At 36.8% G+C, this 21,706-nt stretch overlaps 1 protein-coding gene across 5 annotated transcripts in view; it reads right to left on the bottom strand.

The window, feature by feature from the left end:
• LOC123674060 (kazrin) overlaps positions 1-21,706 on the bottom strand; it is a 122,307-nt gene that overhangs the window by 2,983 nt on the left and 97,618 nt on the right. For 2 of the 5 annotated variants that reach the window (XM_045608896.1, XM_045608897.1), the window contains exons 9-16: positions 20,603-20,690; positions 17,971-18,143; positions 16,068-16,267; positions 13,096-13,305; positions 9,605-9,763; positions 9,421-9,544; positions 5,961-6,105; positions 2,265-2,430 (exon numbers count right to left, since the gene is read on the bottom strand). In XM_045608896.1, the coding sequence (XP_045464852.1) occupies positions 2,265-2,430; positions 5,961-6,105; positions 9,421-9,544; positions 9,605-9,763; positions 13,096-13,305; positions 16,068-16,267; positions 17,971-18,143; positions 20,603-20,690 (1,265 nt within the window). Of the gene's footprint in view, positions 1-2,264; positions 2,431-5,230; positions 6,106-9,420; positions 9,545-9,604; positions 9,764-13,095; positions 13,306-16,067; positions 16,268-17,970; positions 18,144-20,602; positions 20,691-21,706 lie in introns of those variants that run through there. The other 3 variants (XM_045608898.1, XM_045608900.1, XM_045608899.1) reach the window with 3 other exon arrangements.

Below are 21,706 nucleotides of genomic sequence, written 5' to 3'. Positions count from 1 at the left end.
CGATTATCTATACACTCCTCAACACGTCTCGGCATTGATGCAATAAGATGGTCTATTTCTTCTATCCCAAGCTACCTGTACCTCATGTCTCAGAACCGACAAAGTCCGTGGGGGCTGGGGTAAATTTCCAAGCCTTCTACCCATAATGTCCTAAACAAGCTCTATGGGCGGAAGATCGGGAGACCTGGGCGGCCTTGGCATTCGATTCTCGAGCCGGTTAAGGTGAGGAAGAATATAAGGCTCCACTATTTCTTGAAGGTAACTCAGCGCTGTCATGTTACCTCGAATAAAGACTAAAGATTACCTACTTGTATGTTCAATAGCACCCCATACCATAACGCCTACTGTTCGGTGTACATGACGCTCAACATCCAACTGAGGTTCACGTCCTTCTCCCCGACGTCTTCTAACTTTTCTTTGGCCATCATGTGCACCCAAGGAGGATCGAGATTCATTAGAAAATACGATCTGATGCCATTTCACATTCCAATGTTGACGTTCTCTGCACCACTGTAATCGTTGCCGGCGATGCTCAACCTTTAGAGGTAACACAAGATGGGATCGATAATGCTGCAGTCCAAAAGACCGTATTCGGCGGTAAACACTTCGGAGAGTTGAAGGATGACCTTGTTTTCCTTACCACTCATCAGCCAAGGATCGAGTTGTTGCAAATCTGCCTCTAATGACCATAAGTCTTAGACGTCGATCTTGAACTTCATTTGTGCCCCTTCGACGTCTGGTCTCTTCTTCGAATTTTGGCATTATCAAACCACGCTCAACAACATCTAATAACAGTAGTTGGATCTCTGTTCGTACGGTTAACGATTTCTCGAAATGACAACCTCGCTTCCTATATACCAATAATTCGACCAATTTCAAATTCACTTAGCTGGTGATAAATTCTGCGTACACGTGCTCTAGGCATTTTAACAACAACTGAACATCAATTTTGGAACTCCTCGAACAGCTGGTTTGTTCTAAAATTTAAAAAACTTGCAAAAAAAAACTACTATATTCAATTAACAAAAAATTGTTAACATGAAAAAACCTTCACGATTTTTTCTCCAAATTCAATCATTTACTTCTTGCTATTCTATGTTCTACAAAAAAAATTTAAAATTTAAACAATTCCTGCAGTTTGTTTATTAATTAGTATATAAACCAACTCGAGTTTGCATACAGCTGTTTACAGTCCACTATAGAAAAAATGACTCCTACACGCATAGAACATATACAGGGTGAGTCCAAAGGTATCAAGTTCTTCAGCGATATTCAAAAAATTGAATGGTGGAAATTCATTCATTTTCAGATATTTTAGGATTATCAATATTAATTACAATTGATAGTACACCATAAAAATAAAACAATGTCGGTGAATGTTTTTGATTCAATCGGAAACATCTTCATGTTTTGGGACTCTGGTTTGGATACTTCTTTTGCTAGTATCGATGTAAATTTGTCCTCAGTCTCAAACATCTTTTGAATGCTATCCTTGAAAAGAGAGAATATATTCTATCTCCAGCACTTCTTGAGAGGAGTTTTTCGACTTTGTTCGTGTGAAATATCATGAAAATTATTTGCGCAGTACTATACCTTCTGGGTTGACTTCTTCACCTTTTATCCAATGGTTATTAGTGGAAAAAAATGAACAAAATGAAGGCCAAGACGTCAAGCATGTTAGGGCAGAGATTCAGAAAAAATCCCCAAGGATATAGCTCAGTTTTGCTTTCCATACCTTTGGTGACATACAAAAATCAGATATAATAAAGGGTTATCCCCTCACACGGACGTAAAAAAAAATCAATAATAATAATAAAGAAATTTCTGAATGCATTAATCAATCGCCTAATTGAAAATACTTCTCACCATCTTTTTTTTGTTCTGAGACGTTACTTATTTATACGAAGATAGAGTTCCTAGTACAACCATATTCTCTTCTGTTTACTCAAGTGGTATCTCATAGTACTTATATTATGCTTTCTGTTACAGCTGTTCAAACAGTAGCTAGGACTGCCTCTAGAGCTGAAGCAATCTCTATGCGATAACGGGCCTCACGAAATAGCGAACCTAGATAACTTTTTGACCTTCTTTTTGGAGCTCCAAAGAATCTTGTACATATTTACCTATCAAATCTTCGAAAGCTTCTTTACCATCGGATTAATTAAAAAATCTCGGTGCTTCAAAATAAAAACAAAGTAATGCGACTTACAAAATAATCGACCGAGTTCACTTCAATGTGGCTTCGTGTCTTTGAAGAAACTCACCCTTATGGTGCTCCTTCTTGTCTCGGTCAAATGCTGCTCTCTACTCAACACAGAGGTGGGGTGGGGGGCTGCCAATCCAGCACAAGAACGGGAGAAGGTACGTCCAAGGGATCCTCCAGTAGCACGTGATTTAGCTCTTAGACGAACATAGTGTTCAAGTGTGGATCTAACGTAAGGAAACAGTGCAAAATCAAAAACAACGATATAAGCAGTGCAGGACTGATAACTACAAGCATTCTATGTTATAGTTGCATTGCAATCACTTCAATCTCACTGCAATGTAATTGAACTGTAAGGAAGAGATTCCGGTTGTGGATAATAAAAATTGTTTTTTTTTTCTTTCACTGATATGGAGACAAAAAGTCATGCATATGGTCATTGAAGAATACATTTCAACAATGCAGGTTCACCATAAGTTGACATTCATGTTCTTTTCTATTCTAACACTTAAGGGTCATGCATTGAGAATTATTAGAAGGATTTTCTATAGATATATGGAACATTCAATTTGGAATCGTATGTGACAAAGAGAAGTTTTTCCAGATTTGTGAAATTCGTTCTCGTCGACAAGAATTTTTCGTGATGACGACTAAAAACTCCTCTATAGATATTTTTGAATATCTGAAGGAACCCTGACAAAATATCTTGATGTGATCAAGTATACAATAGGTATACAATATGATAGGATAACGTTGCGTTTTTTTAAATGCTGCAGTTTTGCCTATCAACGGGGTCATCGAGGTTAAAATCTTCATGCACTCATTGCCGTTTGAGGATACTCAAAACAAGGCATACCATTATCATTTATTATCAACAATTATTGTAGTCCTCGTGAGCCTTCCGGGAACTGCGACCATGTAGATCTTTTGTTCTCTACCCTACTCATTCATGCAAACTCAAGGAGGTCGTCAATGGCGTTGATAAAACTGACAACCTTCTTAGGAGCCTTGGCCGTTACCTCACGGGTATCCAGAACCGGCATCCTCATATGAATGGTTCTTAGGCCAGCCAGCTCTGAACAACATATGTTAAGCTGTTTCTTCTTCTGGCCTGCAAATCTCATCTGCTGACTTTTTCATACCAAATGATGTTTGCACTGACAGTGCCCCGTCAGAAGTCTCAACATCAACAGAAGCTCAGCTCGTGGCAGCTTCAAGAGCTTTTTGGCATAAGTAAGTGAAATCATCACGAATTTCTTGACCTGAGTAGGTCCAGGAGTGTTTGTCCAGTGGGTTATCCTGGTATTCAACTCCCATTGCTGGACCGCTGGCTAGGTCTTTTCCTAGTCTACAGAAAGGCTCAGGTCCAGCAGGTGTTAACCTTGATGCACTTTTTGCGAGTTCATCGGCTTTTTCGTTTCCTTCAACACCACAGTGCCCTGGTACCCATAGTAGAGTAACTTTATTGCCTCTGGCAAGTTGCTTTATGGTGTTACTGCACTTCCCAGGGTTTTAGAGATCCTCAGTTTAGGTCCATATACCCCAATGCCACTACCTCTCTCTGATTTTGATCCATCGGTAAAGCATATGGATGACTTTTTGTCCAAACGATTTACGAAACTTATTGCACTAGGACGGTCAGTAACGACCGTTTCAAAATCGTAGATGGTTGGCATAAGATCCGATGGTTTTGCCAAGAGGTTTGAATCTAGTTGATTCAATATCCTCATATGTCTAACCTAGTTTCCAGGTAGGAGCTTTTCATTGAGGGAAAGTCTCATTGCTTCCAGCAGGCTAGTCAGTGAGGCAAGTCAAGTATGACCTTTTTTCTGCTTACTATTATCGATTTATTGTTCTACATGTTTTTCATTTTATAAGAACAGGAGCATTATAGCAGAGCGAATAGAAGCGAATCAAATAGTACGAGCTTTTTTTTTGTTAGGTGACTGCAACCATTCATCCAAAATTTCTTTTGGGAATATTGATATTTTATTGTTATTTTCCTTCATTATTTCACTCGAACAATCCGTTCAACTCTTTCAATTGCATTTTATTTGCAATTATCGAATTTGATTGGTGATTTCAACCATCATCATTTTGCAATGAACATTTTTTCTGGTTTTCTACTGATTCTTCTTCTTGTCACATAGAAGGCCGAGTGCTCTAAAACATCGAGGTAAGGTAAGAACATTGCAGTGCAAAGCAAAGCAACAGAATAACATAGAATATTTGTGTAAATGTTTTAAGTTCAGGTGTGAAGTTCGGACTGAAGTGGGAACTCAAAATCCAAATCGTACCTGTCATTTCAATGACCTACCTGTCAATGTTGTTATGTCCGAGAAAAGAATGAAACATTCTCGAGCATACTAAAAAATACAATTTTTCCAATTCCATCAAAAACCTTCGTATTTTGTTGTAATACCTATTCGACAGTGAATTAGGGAATTTTAAGACTATACTGAAATAATTTTCAATTTGCTGACTAGTCAAATTACAGTTCTTTGGTCACTTTTGTGTCTAATTCCTTTGTATTTTACTATGTCTAGTTGAATTGAAAGATTTCAAAACGTAAAACTATTTTGATCGAATTTCATCGATAAGTTTTTTCCAATATCACAGAAGTCGAGTTAATTTTCATATTCAGATTCTATTAATCTTTACATTTTATGTAGAATGTGCCGAGATCAATGAATGCCAAATAATGTAAAGGAAAATAACTAGTAGAAGTAGGTTCATTTCAATAACTTTGAGTAATCGTTGATAATAAAATTTATATTAGAAAACGGTGAAAGTAAATGAAAAATCTATTGTTGTTGTATTGTGCTGTATCAATATTGGTATGTCATATATTGAACTTTTTAGTTTTGATCTAGTATCAAGAAAGATCTCTTCTTTCTTCTTTTCGTTTTAACTATTTCTAATGGGAATTTTCAAATTTTGTGATTCAGTTTATTTTCATTTCATTTTCATTTTCATTATTGCGATCGGTTAAAAGGACTGGAATATCAGAAATCTCAAGGCTCCATACATTGTTTCACAACCTTTATTTCAAATAATAAGGTTCCATAAATTCAAGAGTAACACCACATAGTGATATCTTCTTGATAGCGAACATGTAGGTAAACAGGACAATATAATTAACATGTCAATTTCTGTGATGTTTTCTTCAATCCCACAAATATTTGACAATATCTTCATCGTTTTATACTGACGATCTTTGATGGATAAAAGACGTTCTATTCATCATTTGGCTCATCTATCGTTCGTATGATAAATCGGTAAAACTTATTCTAGTCATAGAAGTTTTGTTCCACAAATATTCTTCAAGGTTTGTTAACATTCATGTTATTAGACTACAAACATCAATTTGAGACTATTTCATAAGCATATAATGGCAATTTATAAGACATTCACTTTTTCTCTGTTTTAGCAAACAAAATTCACATCACAATAGGATACAATTTTGATAATTGCTCAGGAATTTCGAATAACGGTATGGAATATTAGGTATTATTATTTTTTTTTTGGTAACTTTTTTCACTTAAAACTGCTGTTTTCGTTGTTTTAGACGAGGGACCGACTCACCGTTGCTACAAAAATTTGGAACATGAGTTCCCTTTATCAAAAGGAGATTCAAATGCTTTCGTGAATCGATATATTATCTAATCCGAGGATATTTTAACTTATTCATCGGTGTTTGGCTAATATTCTTGTAGCTTCTGCTTGGAGTTCATCCATTTGACAGAAGATAACGTACCTTGCAGGCAAGACTAAAGCTTCCAGTTCAGCAGTTAAGTGACGTCTTATTATTGATTTGCTACTAGGTATGCCAAGGGCTGTTGCCATAGTGTCTCCATTGAATGAAGGCTCCAACACTACGAGACCACCGTGCACACCGCTGTCTGTAAATTAAAATAATATGTGACTAACAAAATTTCGGCATGATTCTATAAATTTTCAAATTGTGCCGTTTAGTACTAGTCCGGGAGCCAGGTGCAAATTTGGTTGATTATTTCTTCTCGAGAGATACTTGGTGAGATGCATCAGATAATAGTAATAAAAAGCCTCGTGAACGTCAGCTACGACTCGACTGGGGGGAGAGCAGCGGCAGCCCCCAAACACGAAGAAAAAAAAAATACATTCAGTCATTTCCTCCCAGCTGAAAATTTGTCAAATTGTAGCTAACCCAATATCTAGAAGAAAAAATACAATCAGCTGGCTATAGCATAGTGTATTATAACGTCAGGTGGTGCCTCAAACATGCAAAAAAATTATAACAATATAACCACTCCTCTTATCTTAACTTTCTCTTTACTTTCGCTTTGTTATAGCGATAGTATATGTCATAGCAGATAATGATATGTCATTACCACTAATAACCTTGTTTTCACTTTGGAGAGGGGGGATCAAACGGTCATGCGCACTAGTCCCAACGTCTTACCTTCACGAGTACTGGCCAATGAGAGCTTATGTATACCTAATAGATTTTTATAGAAGAACACTTTGTGTTGATAAGAGTACCTATACTACCTTTATAAGATTTGTGCAAATTAGAAATTACTTCAGACATAAAGTATCCCTTAGTGCAAGCGTATGCCATCTGTTAGGAAAATTAATTTGTTCTTTTTTTGTAATATAGTGTACCCCGTAGTGCAAGCGTTTGCCATCTGTTAGGAAAATTATTTTGTTCTGTTTTCTTGTAATTTGTCCGAAAAGAACACAATGAATAAGAAGGTGATTTTTGATTGGCTTGAAGAAACCGGATTGGCCAAATTGAAAAATAATCCAATGAAAAACATGAGAAGAACAATACAGGTAAAGGATATCCTTACCAAAGTGAAAAAGCTACGAGAAAAAGAATTAATCGAACTAACAAATATAAGATCGAGAGCAGAAATCACTGGATCTCCACTACAAAGCGATGACATTTCCGCAGAAAATAAAGAAAACAACTTAGAGCTTGAGGATGAAACGACAAAAAGAACGGATGACGAATTGAACATAGAATATTTGAATATATGTTTGAAAAAAGCATCAATGATCAAGAATATCCTTGAGTTGACGGCAAGAAGAATCAACAGAGGTTTAAATACTGAAAAATTCAATCAGTATGATGTGAGCCAGAAAAAAGAAGATTGGTTTCGTCCTAGGCACCATTCATTTCGCTACAAATTACCGAAGCGAGCAATTGAATGATTCATTACTAAATGTAATGAATGAATAAATTTCTTCTTTTCGAAATAAGAAACGAGGCATAAAACCTATTATTTCACTTGATAAAAAAAAATGTGATATAGCTATGATTGTACTAATTGTAATTTAATGTTGTATTGTAATTATTCTTGTATTCTTGTCTTATGTCTTATTGAACTTAATAAAGTTTTGTTCAAAATATAAACCGAATTTTCTTTTTTAATGAATATTTGAATATATTGATATTTTATCATAATTAGTTACTTTATTATTTAAGAAAAAATTCCATTGAGTCATAATCACTTTCCCCAATTTATCGAAATGCAGGGCCTTTGTGAATTTGTGAAGGCTTTTTATTACTATTATCTGATGCATTCTACTAATTACCGTTGGAGAGGAACTTGGTCATGTATATCTGTTACTGGCTCCCGGACTATACGTTTGACAAGTGAAAATTAATCTAAACATCAACTTGTGTGAAGTAGACCATATGAAATTTGTTTCCAGGCTGTTTAATTTGATGACAAACTTTTCAAGTGTAGAACACGAAAAAAGAATTGCGATGACGTTCTCTAGTGTTCTGGCTTAACATCAGCCTCAAAATGCTATAAAACAATAAGAAAACTAATGACATGAAGTTGGATGCTTTTGGATGCTCTTTCATTAATATGCCCTTGGAAGTAATCTGGTAATATATACCCATATTATAACAGGTGTTTTTTCGAGGTTTATAACTTAAAGTTGCCATTACTGTTCAAGATGGCTACCGATTTAACAGATGTCAAGTGATTTATTCTCAGTTTGGTTTGGCAATTCATCATGAATAGACTCACGCCTGAACAACGCTTGCAAATATTGCAATTTTATTTCGAAAATAATGGTTCTGTGCGGAATACGTATCGCGCACTACGTCCATTTTATTTTGTTTAGCGATGAAGCGCACTTCTGGTTGAATGGCTACGTCAAAAAACAAAACTGCCGCATTTAGAGTGAAGCTAATCCCCAAGTGTATGTCGAAACACCGTTATATCTAGAAAAACTGACTGTTGGAGCGTTTTATGGGCTGGTGGAATCATTGGTCCGTACTTCTTCAAAAACGATGATGGCCAGAACGTTACAGTCAATGGTGATCGGTATAGAGCCATGATTACTAACTTTTTCATTCCTGAATTGAACAACCATGATGTCCAGGAGCTGTGGTTCCAACAAGACGGCGCAACATGTCACACAGCTCGTGCCACAATCGATTTATTGAAAGAAACGTTTGGTGACCGCCTAATTTCACGTTTTGGATCTGTGAAGTGGCCTCCAAGATCTTGTGATTTAACACCGCTAGACTACTTTCTGTGGGGCTATGAAAAGTCATTGGTCTATGCGGATAAGCCACAAATTCTTGACCATTTGGAAGACAGCATTCGCCGTGTTAATGCCGATATACGGCCACAAATGTTGGAAAAAGTCATCGAAAATTGGACGTCCAGATTGGACTACATCCGAGCCAGCCGTGGCGGTCATATGCCAGAAATCATATTTAAAATGTAATGCCGTAAGATTATCTTGCGGATAAATGAAATTCATGTCAATCGAATAATCCATCGTTGTTTTAAGGCAATTTAAAGTTCTATAGCTCTAAAAAAAACACCCTTTACATTTATATGTGGTCTCCAAAGGCGCAATTGGAATGAAGGAGTCTCTGACTACACGCCAGTGCTACCTAATTATGTTTGGATTCATTATTTACTTTTTTGTTGTAGAATAAAGTATTACATTTACGAAAAATCATATGATAAAAAACGATATAAAATCAAATGAGAAAAGCATTGACGTAAAGTAAGGAGCTTTTGTACGTTTGTTCAAATTCATTATCAAAACGTTATCAAACAATTATCTAACACCATAGTACAAGGTTTTTCCATGGGAGGTTCCATTTTGATATTGAGAAAAAAAACAACAACTAATGTTATTTTTCATTATCAATCAAGGAAAAGTTAAATAAGCTTATGTATCAACATGTACTAAATTACCTTTCAAATTATCAGCGTATTCTCCCAGATCGATGCTTCTCGCCCATCTAATGAATCGATGATTCGTCCAAACCAATGGGTCAGCATCCATGGTCTCGCATTGATGTCGTCTTACAGCTAAAGCCTAAGTAAAAAATGTTATCATGGTAATAATTTACTTCACTTAAATTTTGAAGATACAGACCTGTCTGTCGTACTTCATTATTCGAAGTAGATGGATACCGTGAACTATAGAAGCTTGATGGAACTTTCTATTCACCCCTAAGTATTTTTCCAATTCTTTTTTGCTAAGATGTTCCAACATCCTTGCGTCTACCATATTTGACGCGAAATTCTCTCCATACTGAAAATTGATTCAACGGAATGAATAAAATGAAACTAAAAGACTGATTAGAGGAATGAAACAAAATTATGAAAAAACAACTGAATTCATTGAAACAAGTTGCTTCAAAAAAGATTTTGAGTCAGTATTATGTTTTTCTTTAGGTGTCGTCTTCGTATGAAGTTTGGCTATCATCAAAGCTATGTGTAATTTTGATACTGCATATCTGAGCAGTTGGTAATTGTTGCAATTGTACCATTCTCTTGAGGTCTTCAGCCATGAGTTTTTTTTTTGTTCCTATGGATCTTTTGCCCATTATCTTTCAGTATTCTCCATTGTTCTTTATCTTATTCATTTCAGTATTTTGGTGGATGATTTTTGTATTTATTGAAGTATGAATCAGGAATATGAAGCTTAATGGAAAAACTGGACCTAAAATATACTTTAAACAACTGAAAAACAAACACGATTATTGATTGGATACCATGGCGAAGAACTAAGTTCTCTTTCCTTAAGCAAATTACTTGTTTTTCTTCATTTTTTGACGGGCGAGTGAGTCGCTTCAGCGATCCAACGCTGCAGCTTTTCACCACCATTGTCGGAGTCATCACTTTGGCGAGTCTTTCTCGAGCCAAACATCATAGGTGCGCCCTTTCCCAGGCGATAACAGGGTTTCGTCCCGAGATTGCTGGTGGACTCATCAGTTAGGCAATCCAGGGATCTCTACCTAAAACACAACCTCTCACACCCTCGCATCGTGGAGAGGTGACTCTGCCACAATTCGGCGACCCTTGTAAATCCACCAAGGACAAAGTAAGTTTGGCGCGAAACCCATGACGCCATCTCTTGAGCAGACAGAGTCACTACATTTTCATTGGCTGTTATCATTAAATATGGAGGTTATCTCTACGACGAGATATCTGAACTTCATATCTTGCTCCATTGTCTGGCTATCAATTTCCAGCTTGCATTTGAGTGGGGTCTTTGATGTGGGGTCATGCATTTGTCGTGGAAATTGATAAAACCACCTGAAATTTCTTCGCTGTTAGATTTAACTGATGCAATAGTCTCTGAAGGTCATCTTCTCATTTCGCTATTGAAACTCATCATCGGCGAAGAGCAGTATTCGAATTTCTCTATTTTCAAATTTACCCTTTTAGTTTAACTACCTATTTTTTCAGCTCATCCATCATAATATTGAATAATATGGGGCTGAGGGAGTCACCCTGTCGAATGCCATTCTTAACATCTATTTCCTCGATAATTTCGCCGTTTATATCAGCTTGGATCTTGTTAGCTTTGCATATATTTTGAATCGTTTCAACAATGTTATGAGGTATCTGTTTATCGTTGATCAGATATAATACATCTGTCATCTTCAAGCTGTACTCGTACGTTGTCGAATGCCTTTCTTGGTCTATGAACCACATGAAAGCTCGTCGATTATATTCTTGGGTAATTACTGTGTAGATGATACAGAGGCAACCTCAATAAAATGCTTGCAAGGTCGTTCTCACCCCGCCTATTCTGAAGTAATCAACGCCGTCTTACCTTGCTTGATATCTTGCTTTGTTATTGCAATTGTAATATTCATTTTTGAGACTTATGTGCAAGATGTATTGTTAAAACTTTCAGATTGATCGTTCACCAAAAATAATTGTGAATAGAAGTTCGTATTTCAATATTCCACTATTGCAATTACATAATGACATATTGTATAATTTCATGTTTGGGCTGCATACACGTAGGAGCCTTTTAATTTTAATAGAAGTTTTAGATATCACAGAGTAAGTATTAGAAGGATACAGTGCAATAACTCATTATTAGAGTTAATAGAACAATTCAGAGATGGGTAGTACACTATATTCTTAATTAATTCATGAATATTGCAGGTAGAGACCGATCAACTGATATAATCAATTGACTAGAGGTGTAACAGGTCAATTGAAAAGTCCCAGGTCTACCATAGTGAAACACATTTTTTTTGGCAAAATTCGATTTTATTATCCAACATAGTTGCCTTCGAGGGCGATACAGCGATTATAGCGATCTTCCAACTTTTCGATACCATTTTTGTATTTCGATTTGTCTTTCGCTTCAAAATTGTCCTCAGTTTCGGCGATTACTTCTTGATTGGCGCTAAATTTCTTTCCAGCGAGCATTATTTTGAGGTCTGAGAACAGGAAAAAGTCGCTGGGGCAGAATCTAGCGAATACAGTGGATGCAGAAGACATTCGAAGTCCAATTCATGCAATTTTGCCATTGTTTTCATTGATTTGTGACACGGCGCATTGTCTTGATGAAACATCACCTTTTTTTCAAATACGGCCGTTTTCATCCTTTAAACGATCCAATAACGCTATATAGTATTCGCTGTTGATGGTCTGGCCCTTTTGGAGGTAATCAATGAATATTATTTCTTGTGCATCCCAGAATACTGATGCCATAACTTTGCCAGCTGACTGTTGTGTTTTTCCTCGCTTTGGATTCGGTTCATCGTGTGCAGTCCACTCAGCTGACTGTCGATTGGATTCTGGAGTGAAATGACACATCCATATTTCATTCATTGTCACATATCGACGCAAAAATTCGGGTTAATTGCACTTAAACAGCTTCAAACTCATTAACACGTTGTTGTTTTGATCGATTTTGAGCTCGCGCGGCAACCATTTTGCACACAGCTTTCTCATGTACGTGAATGTCCGTGATTGATATGATGTAAACTTTCAGATATCTTCACAATGTCTGCTATCTCGATCAACTTCACTTTACATTCAAAATTATTTTCTGCACTTTTTGGATATTTTCGTCGGTGACACCCTCTTTTGGGCGTCCACTGCGTTTGTCGTCTTCGGTGCTCATTTCACCACTTTTTAACTTAGCATACCAATCAGTGATGGTTGATTTTCCTGGTGCAGACCCCGGAAACTCTTCATCAAGCTAAGATTTTGCTTCAACTGTATTTGTCCCTTCAAAAAGCAATATTTTATCAACACACGAAATTCTTTTTTTCCCATTCTTTTAAATAACAGAAGTAGCTACACTGACAACGCAATATCTCACAAAATAATGGTCGGACTGCTGTCAAATTTTGACACGAATTATTTGAATGTTGGTACTAACTAAAAATCATATGACTTCAATACTAGCACCGCCATCTGCGCATCAGATCGGGGACTTTTCAATTGGCCTTGTACATTCACATAGTTTTTTCACAATATTTAATTTTGTTAGTAAAAGAGAATTTGGTTTACATGAAATATATTGTTAACGAGAAGTAACCAGACCATTCACTATAAATTACCTTGCTTCTCTAGCGTACAATACTTTTTGTAAATCATAGAAATACTGACCTGAGAGAGTCCTAAATCGGGTAACCATTCGCTAGAAACCCAAGTGTGGCCCAATTGAGAGATGCATGGATATCTTACTAATGACGGATGTCTGTGTTCTTCGACCGCAAGCCTAAGTTTTTTCCTGTGCATCGGATGAGTTACACCAAGACCGCATTCCAGTTCAAGGTCACTGAGCTCTAAGAGCACCTGGCCATGCAAAGGACCAATCTATAAGGTTTATACACACAATCATAGCTTTCACCCGGTAGGAGTCTCATAGAGCCAATTATCATTGAGAATGCAAGAAGCGAAAGATTAATTTAATTTGCCAAAAGAAAAAAAAATCAATATTCTCGAATGAACTGAAGGATTCGGCTATGTAATAATAATTATGGAAAAGGCTCAATCGAAACTGATGAAATAAAGCTCAACAATTTCCTTTGCCAATCAACGGATAATCGATGAATTTTGTTCAATATTCGTTGGAGACATAAAAATTTATATCAATTCAGAACCTGATACACTAAATGTTATCATGTCAAAAACGTAATAGAAATTGGCGAATAAAATGAAAAAATTTAAATTTCAATGAAACAATGCTCAGACATACGCCATTCAAAATAGTTATTTTTGTGCGTTCAGCCGCATAGGAAAAAATGAATTTCATGATTGGTGAATAAAGACATGACAAAATTTTATGATTAATTCAACTCTTTAATATTTGCTATTCACTTGCTATTGCTATTCACTTGCGTGCGGAAAGTGAATAGAGGGCTTTTTTCCGCACGAATTTGGAAAAGTACAACTTTAAGGACAAAAATATTCCTCTCTACACTAAAACGCAAAACCTAAGACAGTTGTATATTACCAGTGGCAACATATGGTCTAGAAACTATGGCAATAACGAAAAAAGTGGCAGAACAACTGAGAGTAACTCAAAGGGCCATGGAAAGGATTATGCTGGGTATAAGCTTGAGGGACAGAATTCCGAACACCGAAATACGAAAAAAGAGCAGGGTAACTGACATCATGAGTAGAATAGCAAAACTTAAGTGGCAGTGGGTGGCACATGTTACAAGGTCGAGTGTGAAGAGATGGTCACATAAAGTGACGTTTTGGACACCTCGAGAGACAAAAAGAAGTATAGGAAGACCGAGAAAAAGAAGCAATGGATGAGAACAGCAAAAGACAGAGAAGCATGGAAAAAACTGGAAGAGGCTATATGTCCGACACTGGATGAAAGAGGGCTGAAGAAGAAGAAGAAGAAGACTACTTTCCAAACGTCAAGGCGTGTGGACTGTGGAAAGTAATACTTTCGAAACGCTAGTAGGAAAAATATATTGAAGACATTTTCAGGAATCCTACGACTGAATGTCGAATTGGCCTTTCAGTTTAATACCGAAAAAAGCACAGTTTGGGTCATTTCTGAGTAATAAGGTAATTTTTCGAATATATTTGCTCTTCGGTTCTTGACCCGAAATGAATGTTTTTGTTTTCAAGACTCGAAATCCTTAACCCTTAATTGCATTGTGTACCAAGTTTGTATGTAAAACATATATTGTGGACTCTAAATTCTCTATTTGAAAAATTGGGGATGGAACCCAAAAATACTGTGAAGGATGTACGTAATGTTTGTGAGATCGATAGAATACAAAAGTTAGCCTGTGTTTGTATCACTGAAGCTATGGGAATTGAAGATCATTACAGATCTCATACCTCTTCATCTTGTGATAGATTAGCCCATGGAGCCATTCTAAGACTATATAGGGAAAGTACCCGCAATGAGGGAATAAGGAACCAAGGAGCCTGGTCCTCTATGGCCAATTACATAGGTATCATCAGCACACCTTCCCAGTAACGAAATGATAAAGAAAACTTGCATAGAAAAAACCTTCACTGTGATGCTAAGTAGAAAAGAAGATTGGAAAATGGATTCCACAATCCCAGCTCCCATAAAGACTACAATCAAATGGTGTACAGATGATCTAAAACGACAACGGGGACTAGTGCTATTGTATTCGGGGCTAGCATCAAATGCTTACTATGGTGTCTGTCCAAGGGTCTTTCAAGTAGAGATACTTGCAATCGAAAGATGAGTGGAAATGAACTCAGTAAGAAGTTATCATAAATATAATATAGTGATACAATCAGACAGTCAGGCTGCAATCGAAGCATTGAGCTCTCATAGCATCTATTTTAAAATAGTATTGTAGTGCCGAAGAAACCTCAACGAAAAAATAATAATCAGGTCTGTTCAGTCTGACTTCGCACTTGAGAATTAAAGGAAATGAAGAGACCAACACACTTGCCAGAAAACGAACACAAACTCCTTTTATTGGCCCAGAACCTTTATATGGTATAGGTAAATGTATCTACGAGCAAGAGTTTCGAGAGATGAAAAAAACCGAAAAAAAAACTCTCTGGGTTGGATTATTCTAAAAAATTCCTTTGAAACTTTGATACTGCGAGATCGAAGACGTGTCTGGATCTTAGTGAGAATATGCTACACCTCCTCAGTGGATTCCTTACAGGGCATTGCCGCCTTAGGAAGCAAGAGAATGAGTCTAGCAGAAAACGACTAGTGCAGATTATGTGGGGAGGAGGAAGGAATTCACCTGGTGACGGAATGCCTCGCCATCGCTAGCCAACGCATAAAATGCTTTGGACAAGAAACATGTAGAAGTGAGGGATTATCCTCCTTGAGGCTATCCCAAATAATGGAAGTCATTAGAACTCTGGAACTGGGGGGCGAGCTGTAAACTACGACGACTATTGTCGAGAACAGTTCTGATGAGGACACAATATACCATAAGGTCACGATGCAATGAGACTCCCCTTAAATCTACAATATACATTTGACAAACATTCAAAACATATCTAGAACGGTTTTCAAGAGAATCGGTGAGCTTTATTCCAATACAAGCGAAAAAAAGGTGTCTCAATAAATGCGGAGCTTCTACTCAACTACTCATCTCTATCTTTCGAATTACCTTTCCGCTCTTGATATTCTCAGCACATCTGGCTCCGTACTGTGGCATCCCAAGCGCGATTTCTATCCAAGCTAAAACGGTGGGAGCCCTCCACCTCTCCATTGGTATCGTGGATGCCTCCCTCAGTAACCTCAATTTTTCTGCGTAACCTTCTTCCGTGAGAGGTGACCAACTTCTATACGGTTCGAATGCGTGTTCACCTGTAATTTTGAAATCAACGGTTGGCATGATAAATTCATAAATTCGGATAAATTGATTGCAGGGCAATTATGAATTTGAAATACAGGTCATTGAAATGAGATTTGAGTTACTACTGTAGTAGTTGAATAAATTTTATTATTTCATATTACTTAGATCTATCAAGGTCATATGTGAAGTTATGGAGTTTCGTCCATAACTAGAGAACCCCTGAAGCTATCGCTTTGAGAGCTTTTGGTTTTTTCATACAAATTTGATGAGATTTCTGTTTCTGTTAGAACTTGAAGACTCAATTTGGTTTTTCGCAGTGCATCAGTTGAAGAATATCTTCTTTCGGCCATAACTTCAGAACGCCTGAAATTATCGCTTTGCAACCTTGAGATTTTTTCATGCGAATTCAATAAAATTTTTGTTTCTGTTAAGAAAATCCTATCATTACATTTGAAATTTCAGAGAAAAATGAACAAAACAATGAACTTCTGACTTAGCGCTCCCTATCGGAAGCAGCTGAATCAAATTCATCATGAGTATACTTCTTCCTTAATCAACAAGATGTTGTCTCTCAAATAAGATTTAATTTGCTCAAAAATGTTGAGCCAAACTGAAGTTACAGACATTTCAATCAGTCAGATTGCTATCTTTCCCCCACCCTTATTTGATGTCACAAAATCGAAAGTGACAATTCAAACAGATAGAGGGTTTTCCAAGGTTTACAGTAATGATATTTTTTCTTCAACTTAATATGAAAATTTTTGGAAAAAATGCATTTTTCTACTCGACGATAGCTATTACGCCCCCTAGTGGTGGAGGTATGAACTTCAAAACAATTTCCAGTGTTTTTTTTTGTTTACTTTACTGGTAAAAATTTTTACCGCAAGTCTCTACGATGAGTGGTTCCTTAGATATAGCCGCTTACCTCGCTTATTTGCCCACCCTGTACATACCCGATAACCTTTCTGTTTCAAATTAACTTGACCTGTCTTCGACTAAGACCGAACTTGAACTTCCTGACCTGACTTGAATATCGACTTCCCTTCTTTCGGCTTGACCACACCCTTAGGGAAAGTACCATCCCCTAGTCCAATAAGAGTTTTGCCGTACCGCCCACAAAGCTCTTCGCGGATTTCTGGAAATCAAATATTCTCGAAGGACTAGAACTTGATACACAGATGTGACACATCTGGTACAACCGTCTTGTCTTCGATCTTTTCTAACCCCTAAGTTCGATCGAGTAATCGACCCGACATGTCTTCGACATCTCGAAGAATTAACACTTCCTTATATACAAAGCAATTCGTTCCCTGTAAATTCATTGAAACTGTCATGCCCTCGACACTTGAAGAAACTAATAGGTCTCCAAGCATCCCATCTCAATTATTTACAGGGAACATTAACTGGATCCTACATTTGTTTTATTGAGAAACATATTTAATTGGTGTTTCAATAGAGATGGTACAATATAAAATTGAAAAAAAAACCCATAAATTATTCAGTGACAACAATGTGAATTTTTTTTGACATTCTTATGTCATTTGTGTTCAGGAGATTATGCCATTTAATCATGGAAATATACACGCAACTAAACACAAGTGATATAAGAAATGTCAGAAAAAAATCACATTGTTCACATTATAACAATTTCAAATCTATTCTATAGGAAAAGCCTAAATCTTTTTAACACTTATATAAAAAAAAAATGACTCACTTGTTTCTTGTAGGGAACTGGCCTTGTTTCTATGCCTTGAACGCGCAAAAACCCTAGAAATACTACCCCATGTTCCGCCCCTGCCTCCACTGGTTCTTGTCTGTGGCTGTTTTGGTCTTCGACTTATACTGATTGGTTCTGGTTCTATCGGCGAACTGAGTTGTTCCACAGACCTAGAATATTACATTAATGCAGATTGTAATGTCTGTTATTGTTTATTACAGAAAATTTGATGATTATTCATGAAATGAGGAATACAAAGAGTTCATTAACTGAACTAAATACAAAACAATATATTAAATGAGGAATGATTTGCTGAACAGCATCTTGGTCCCTTCGTTGTGTCTTTTCAATTCGTTATATCTAATTTCAAGAATTGCATTCCGAAAGAATGATAGAATTGAGACCTTTGTTTTCAAATAATTGAGTTTTTGAACAGAATAAAAGCCAGGCCATTATAACAAAATCACTTCTTGAAATAACGCCGAATAATTTCGATTTGATTCGAATATCATCCTCCAGGCTATACAATGAGCATACTAAGTGACTGTAGTGTCTGCTCGAAAGGTGGCGCTATGGACGTCGCGCAACACTTCAATGCGGCCCCTGCAGGTTTAAGGGAGCCGCCGCGCTGCAGCAGAGTCACTTCTACCAGCCCTAGGAAAGATAATAGAAAGAGTAGTTGCCAAGAGACTCAAAGAAGAAACCGAAAAGCTGAATATTCTACCAACAGAACGATTCGGATTCAGAGATAAACATTCAACGGAACAACAACTTTTCCGACTAACAGAGTATATCACCCAGGGCTTTCAAAACAAACAAGCTACTGGACTGCTACGTCTGGATGTAACAAGAGCATTTGACAGAGTATGGCAGGAAGGACTAGCCTATAAGATGAAAACAGTAGGGTACTCAATTAAGATGTGCCAAATCATCAGAAATTACTTGAGGGATAGAAATTTCTACGTTAAATTAGAAGACGAAAAATCAACGCTAAGAAACTTAGAAGCTGGAGTCCCACAAGGCTCAGTATTATGACCTCTCCTGTATAATGTATACATCCATGATATACTAAGGAATCCGAGAAATTTGCTTGCCCTTTATGCGGATGACACAGGAATAGCAGTCAAACACAGAAGAGCAAATATCATACACCAAAGATTACAAGAAGCAGCAGATGAAATAACCAAATGGTGCATTAAATGGAAAATTGAAATAAATGGACAAAAAAGCCAAGCTATCCTACTACAAAAGAGAAGATTACAAATGGAGGAAAAATTATCAATTGACGGCAACAAAGTTGAATGGCAAAAAGAAGCAAAATACCTAGGTGTGATCATGGATACGGGACTAACGTGGAAACAACATGTTAAGTATGCGGTGGATAAAACCAACAAAGCGATGAACCGTCTATACCCAATCATCGGAAGAAGAAGCTAATGGACATAAACACCAAACTCAGGATAATTAAAGCCGTTGCCAGACCCCATCTCACGTACGGCTCAGTGGCTTGGGGATACGCGGCAAAGAACCACATCAAGAGAATTCAATCAACGGAAGATGAATATCTAAGATGAGCAATAGATGCCCCTTGGTTTGTTAGAAACATCCAAATCCACAGAGACTTAAAATGGGACAGAATAACTGACTACATGAAGAAAAAAGCCGAAAGAATATTCGAAAAATTGATAGAACATCCCAACGAAGAATTGAGAAGATTAATTGACTACGACCCTGCCGAAGATGCAAGAAGAATGAGAATATACCGCAAAAGACCCAGCGATCAATTGCGAAACGATGACCCTAATATATAGGAAACTCAAAAAACACATCAAATTGAAGAAACAATCCGAATAAAAAGGACTCTCGAATAACCCAGCACAATAGTGTGCAAGTAGAAATTTATCCGACCAAGAGATAAATGGTTTATAGGCTTTATGCCCGAAACCTAAGAATCAGCAGGTTAGGTTTAGTGAGTATTCTCGCTTAGATGAGCCTGGACCCTCACACTTGTTCCTTTGGATAAGGTTCGTCTGTAAATGGATACCCCCTGCTGCTTTAACAAAAAAAAAAAAAAAAGCAGAGTAACCGCTACACGATGGTGTGGGAGGGTGTCTTAGGCAGAGAGTGATGGATTGTCTAACTGATGTGTCCACCAATGATCTCGGCACGTAACATAACAATCCTTAGGCAGAGGGCACGCCTATATACATTCTGGCTCACGAACGACTCGCCAAACAACTTTAAAGAAATATTACGACTGTATGAAAATCATTGAAATCTTAATAAGCAAAACCAAGAAAATAATTATTTTTTAGACGAAAACCTTTTCCATTGAAGAATGAAGAACGGACATATTTTCCAATTTTTCAAAATAAGAATATATATTAATTATAGTTCAATGGAGCCAATCTTAGAATGAAATCAAAACTAATTGGAGTTGTTCTCAGTAGTAGTTTTATTTTAATAACCTGACCCTTTCTACTTCAAAAACTCAATTGATTGCGTTATTTTCATTTTGATTATTTATTTTAATAGTTTGCATTGAAAGAGGAAATAAGGAAGCATAATGTAAAATTATGTTTTTTCTATGGATGTTCTGTTATGCTATTATTGCATTAATATCACTCACCTGGACAAAACACTTGAGTCAATAGATCTAGAGAAATTGTTAGCATTTAGTGGAGATAGTGTTGGACTACAGTCTTTAGTTGTAATAGCTGCAAAAATTAGGAAAACATGCTTTATCCACTTTTGTTAGACCAAAAACCAACTTATTATTATATAAAATAAGCTCGAATGCAGTCTTCAAAACCTGAAACCAGTTTGGTTTTTGTTTTAGACTATAAAGGTTAGTAACTACAAAATTATAAATCCTCAAACATTTTAAATTAGTAATCAAATCAACTAGCCCTAACATGCTTTTGGTCAAGATTGACTTTATGTGAGAATTGAATTGCATTATTTTTTTTTTCTGTATATAGGTAACAACAAATCGATATCGTTGAGTTCATGAGTATGACTTTTTGTAAGTATTCCATCCTGTTCCCGACTAAATTATATCTCATTCGGTTCTTTGAATTTCTGGACATATGATATTTGTTGATTAAGCTTGAAATGCCACCCTTCAATGTTGCCGTCCTAGGCGATCACCTACTTTGCCTCCCCCCTAGCGACGGCACTTGATTGATCAAACAATTGCAAACGCGCTTTGTTCACATGACACATCGAACATAAGCCACTCTCATTGTATCGAGCTCGTTCTTGGATCACAAATATGTTTAAAAACTTGGCTCTAGAATACCTCGCCAAATCCTATTTATTCACAACTATCCTCCACATCTCAAAAGACATCCCTGTCCCGAGCATACAAATTGTTTTTCTGCCACCTAAGGTCACATACGAACTGCCCTTAGATCATGGTAGTATCAAAGTGGTTAAACAAAAGGGGAAACTTGAGGTATATGAAGGAGGAAATTTTAAACGAAACTAACTATTAATGTCTTACACCCTAAATATTTTCCTACTACAGCTTGGTATGAAATTAACACATTCGTTCTGAAGGCTGCATTCGAATTTTCAGACGAGACAGATTCCACTGACATCACATCAACAGAATCTGAGCAAATTCTTCAAAATTCTCCCGAATTCGTGACAGTGGAAGACTTTCTTGTAACTAGCAACACTCATTTTACGTTTCGAGCATTTTAGGATTTTTTGTACTTTTCCGAGCAAG

Source organism: Harmonia axyridis, chromosome 2, assembly GCF_914767665.1.
Source record: "Harmonia axyridis chromosome 2, icHarAxyr1.1, whole genome shotgun sequence".
NCBI lineage: Eukaryota > Metazoa > Arthropoda > Insecta > Coleoptera > Coccinellidae > Harmonia > Harmonia axyridis.
This window is presented reverse-complemented; position numbering and strand designations above follow the sequence as displayed.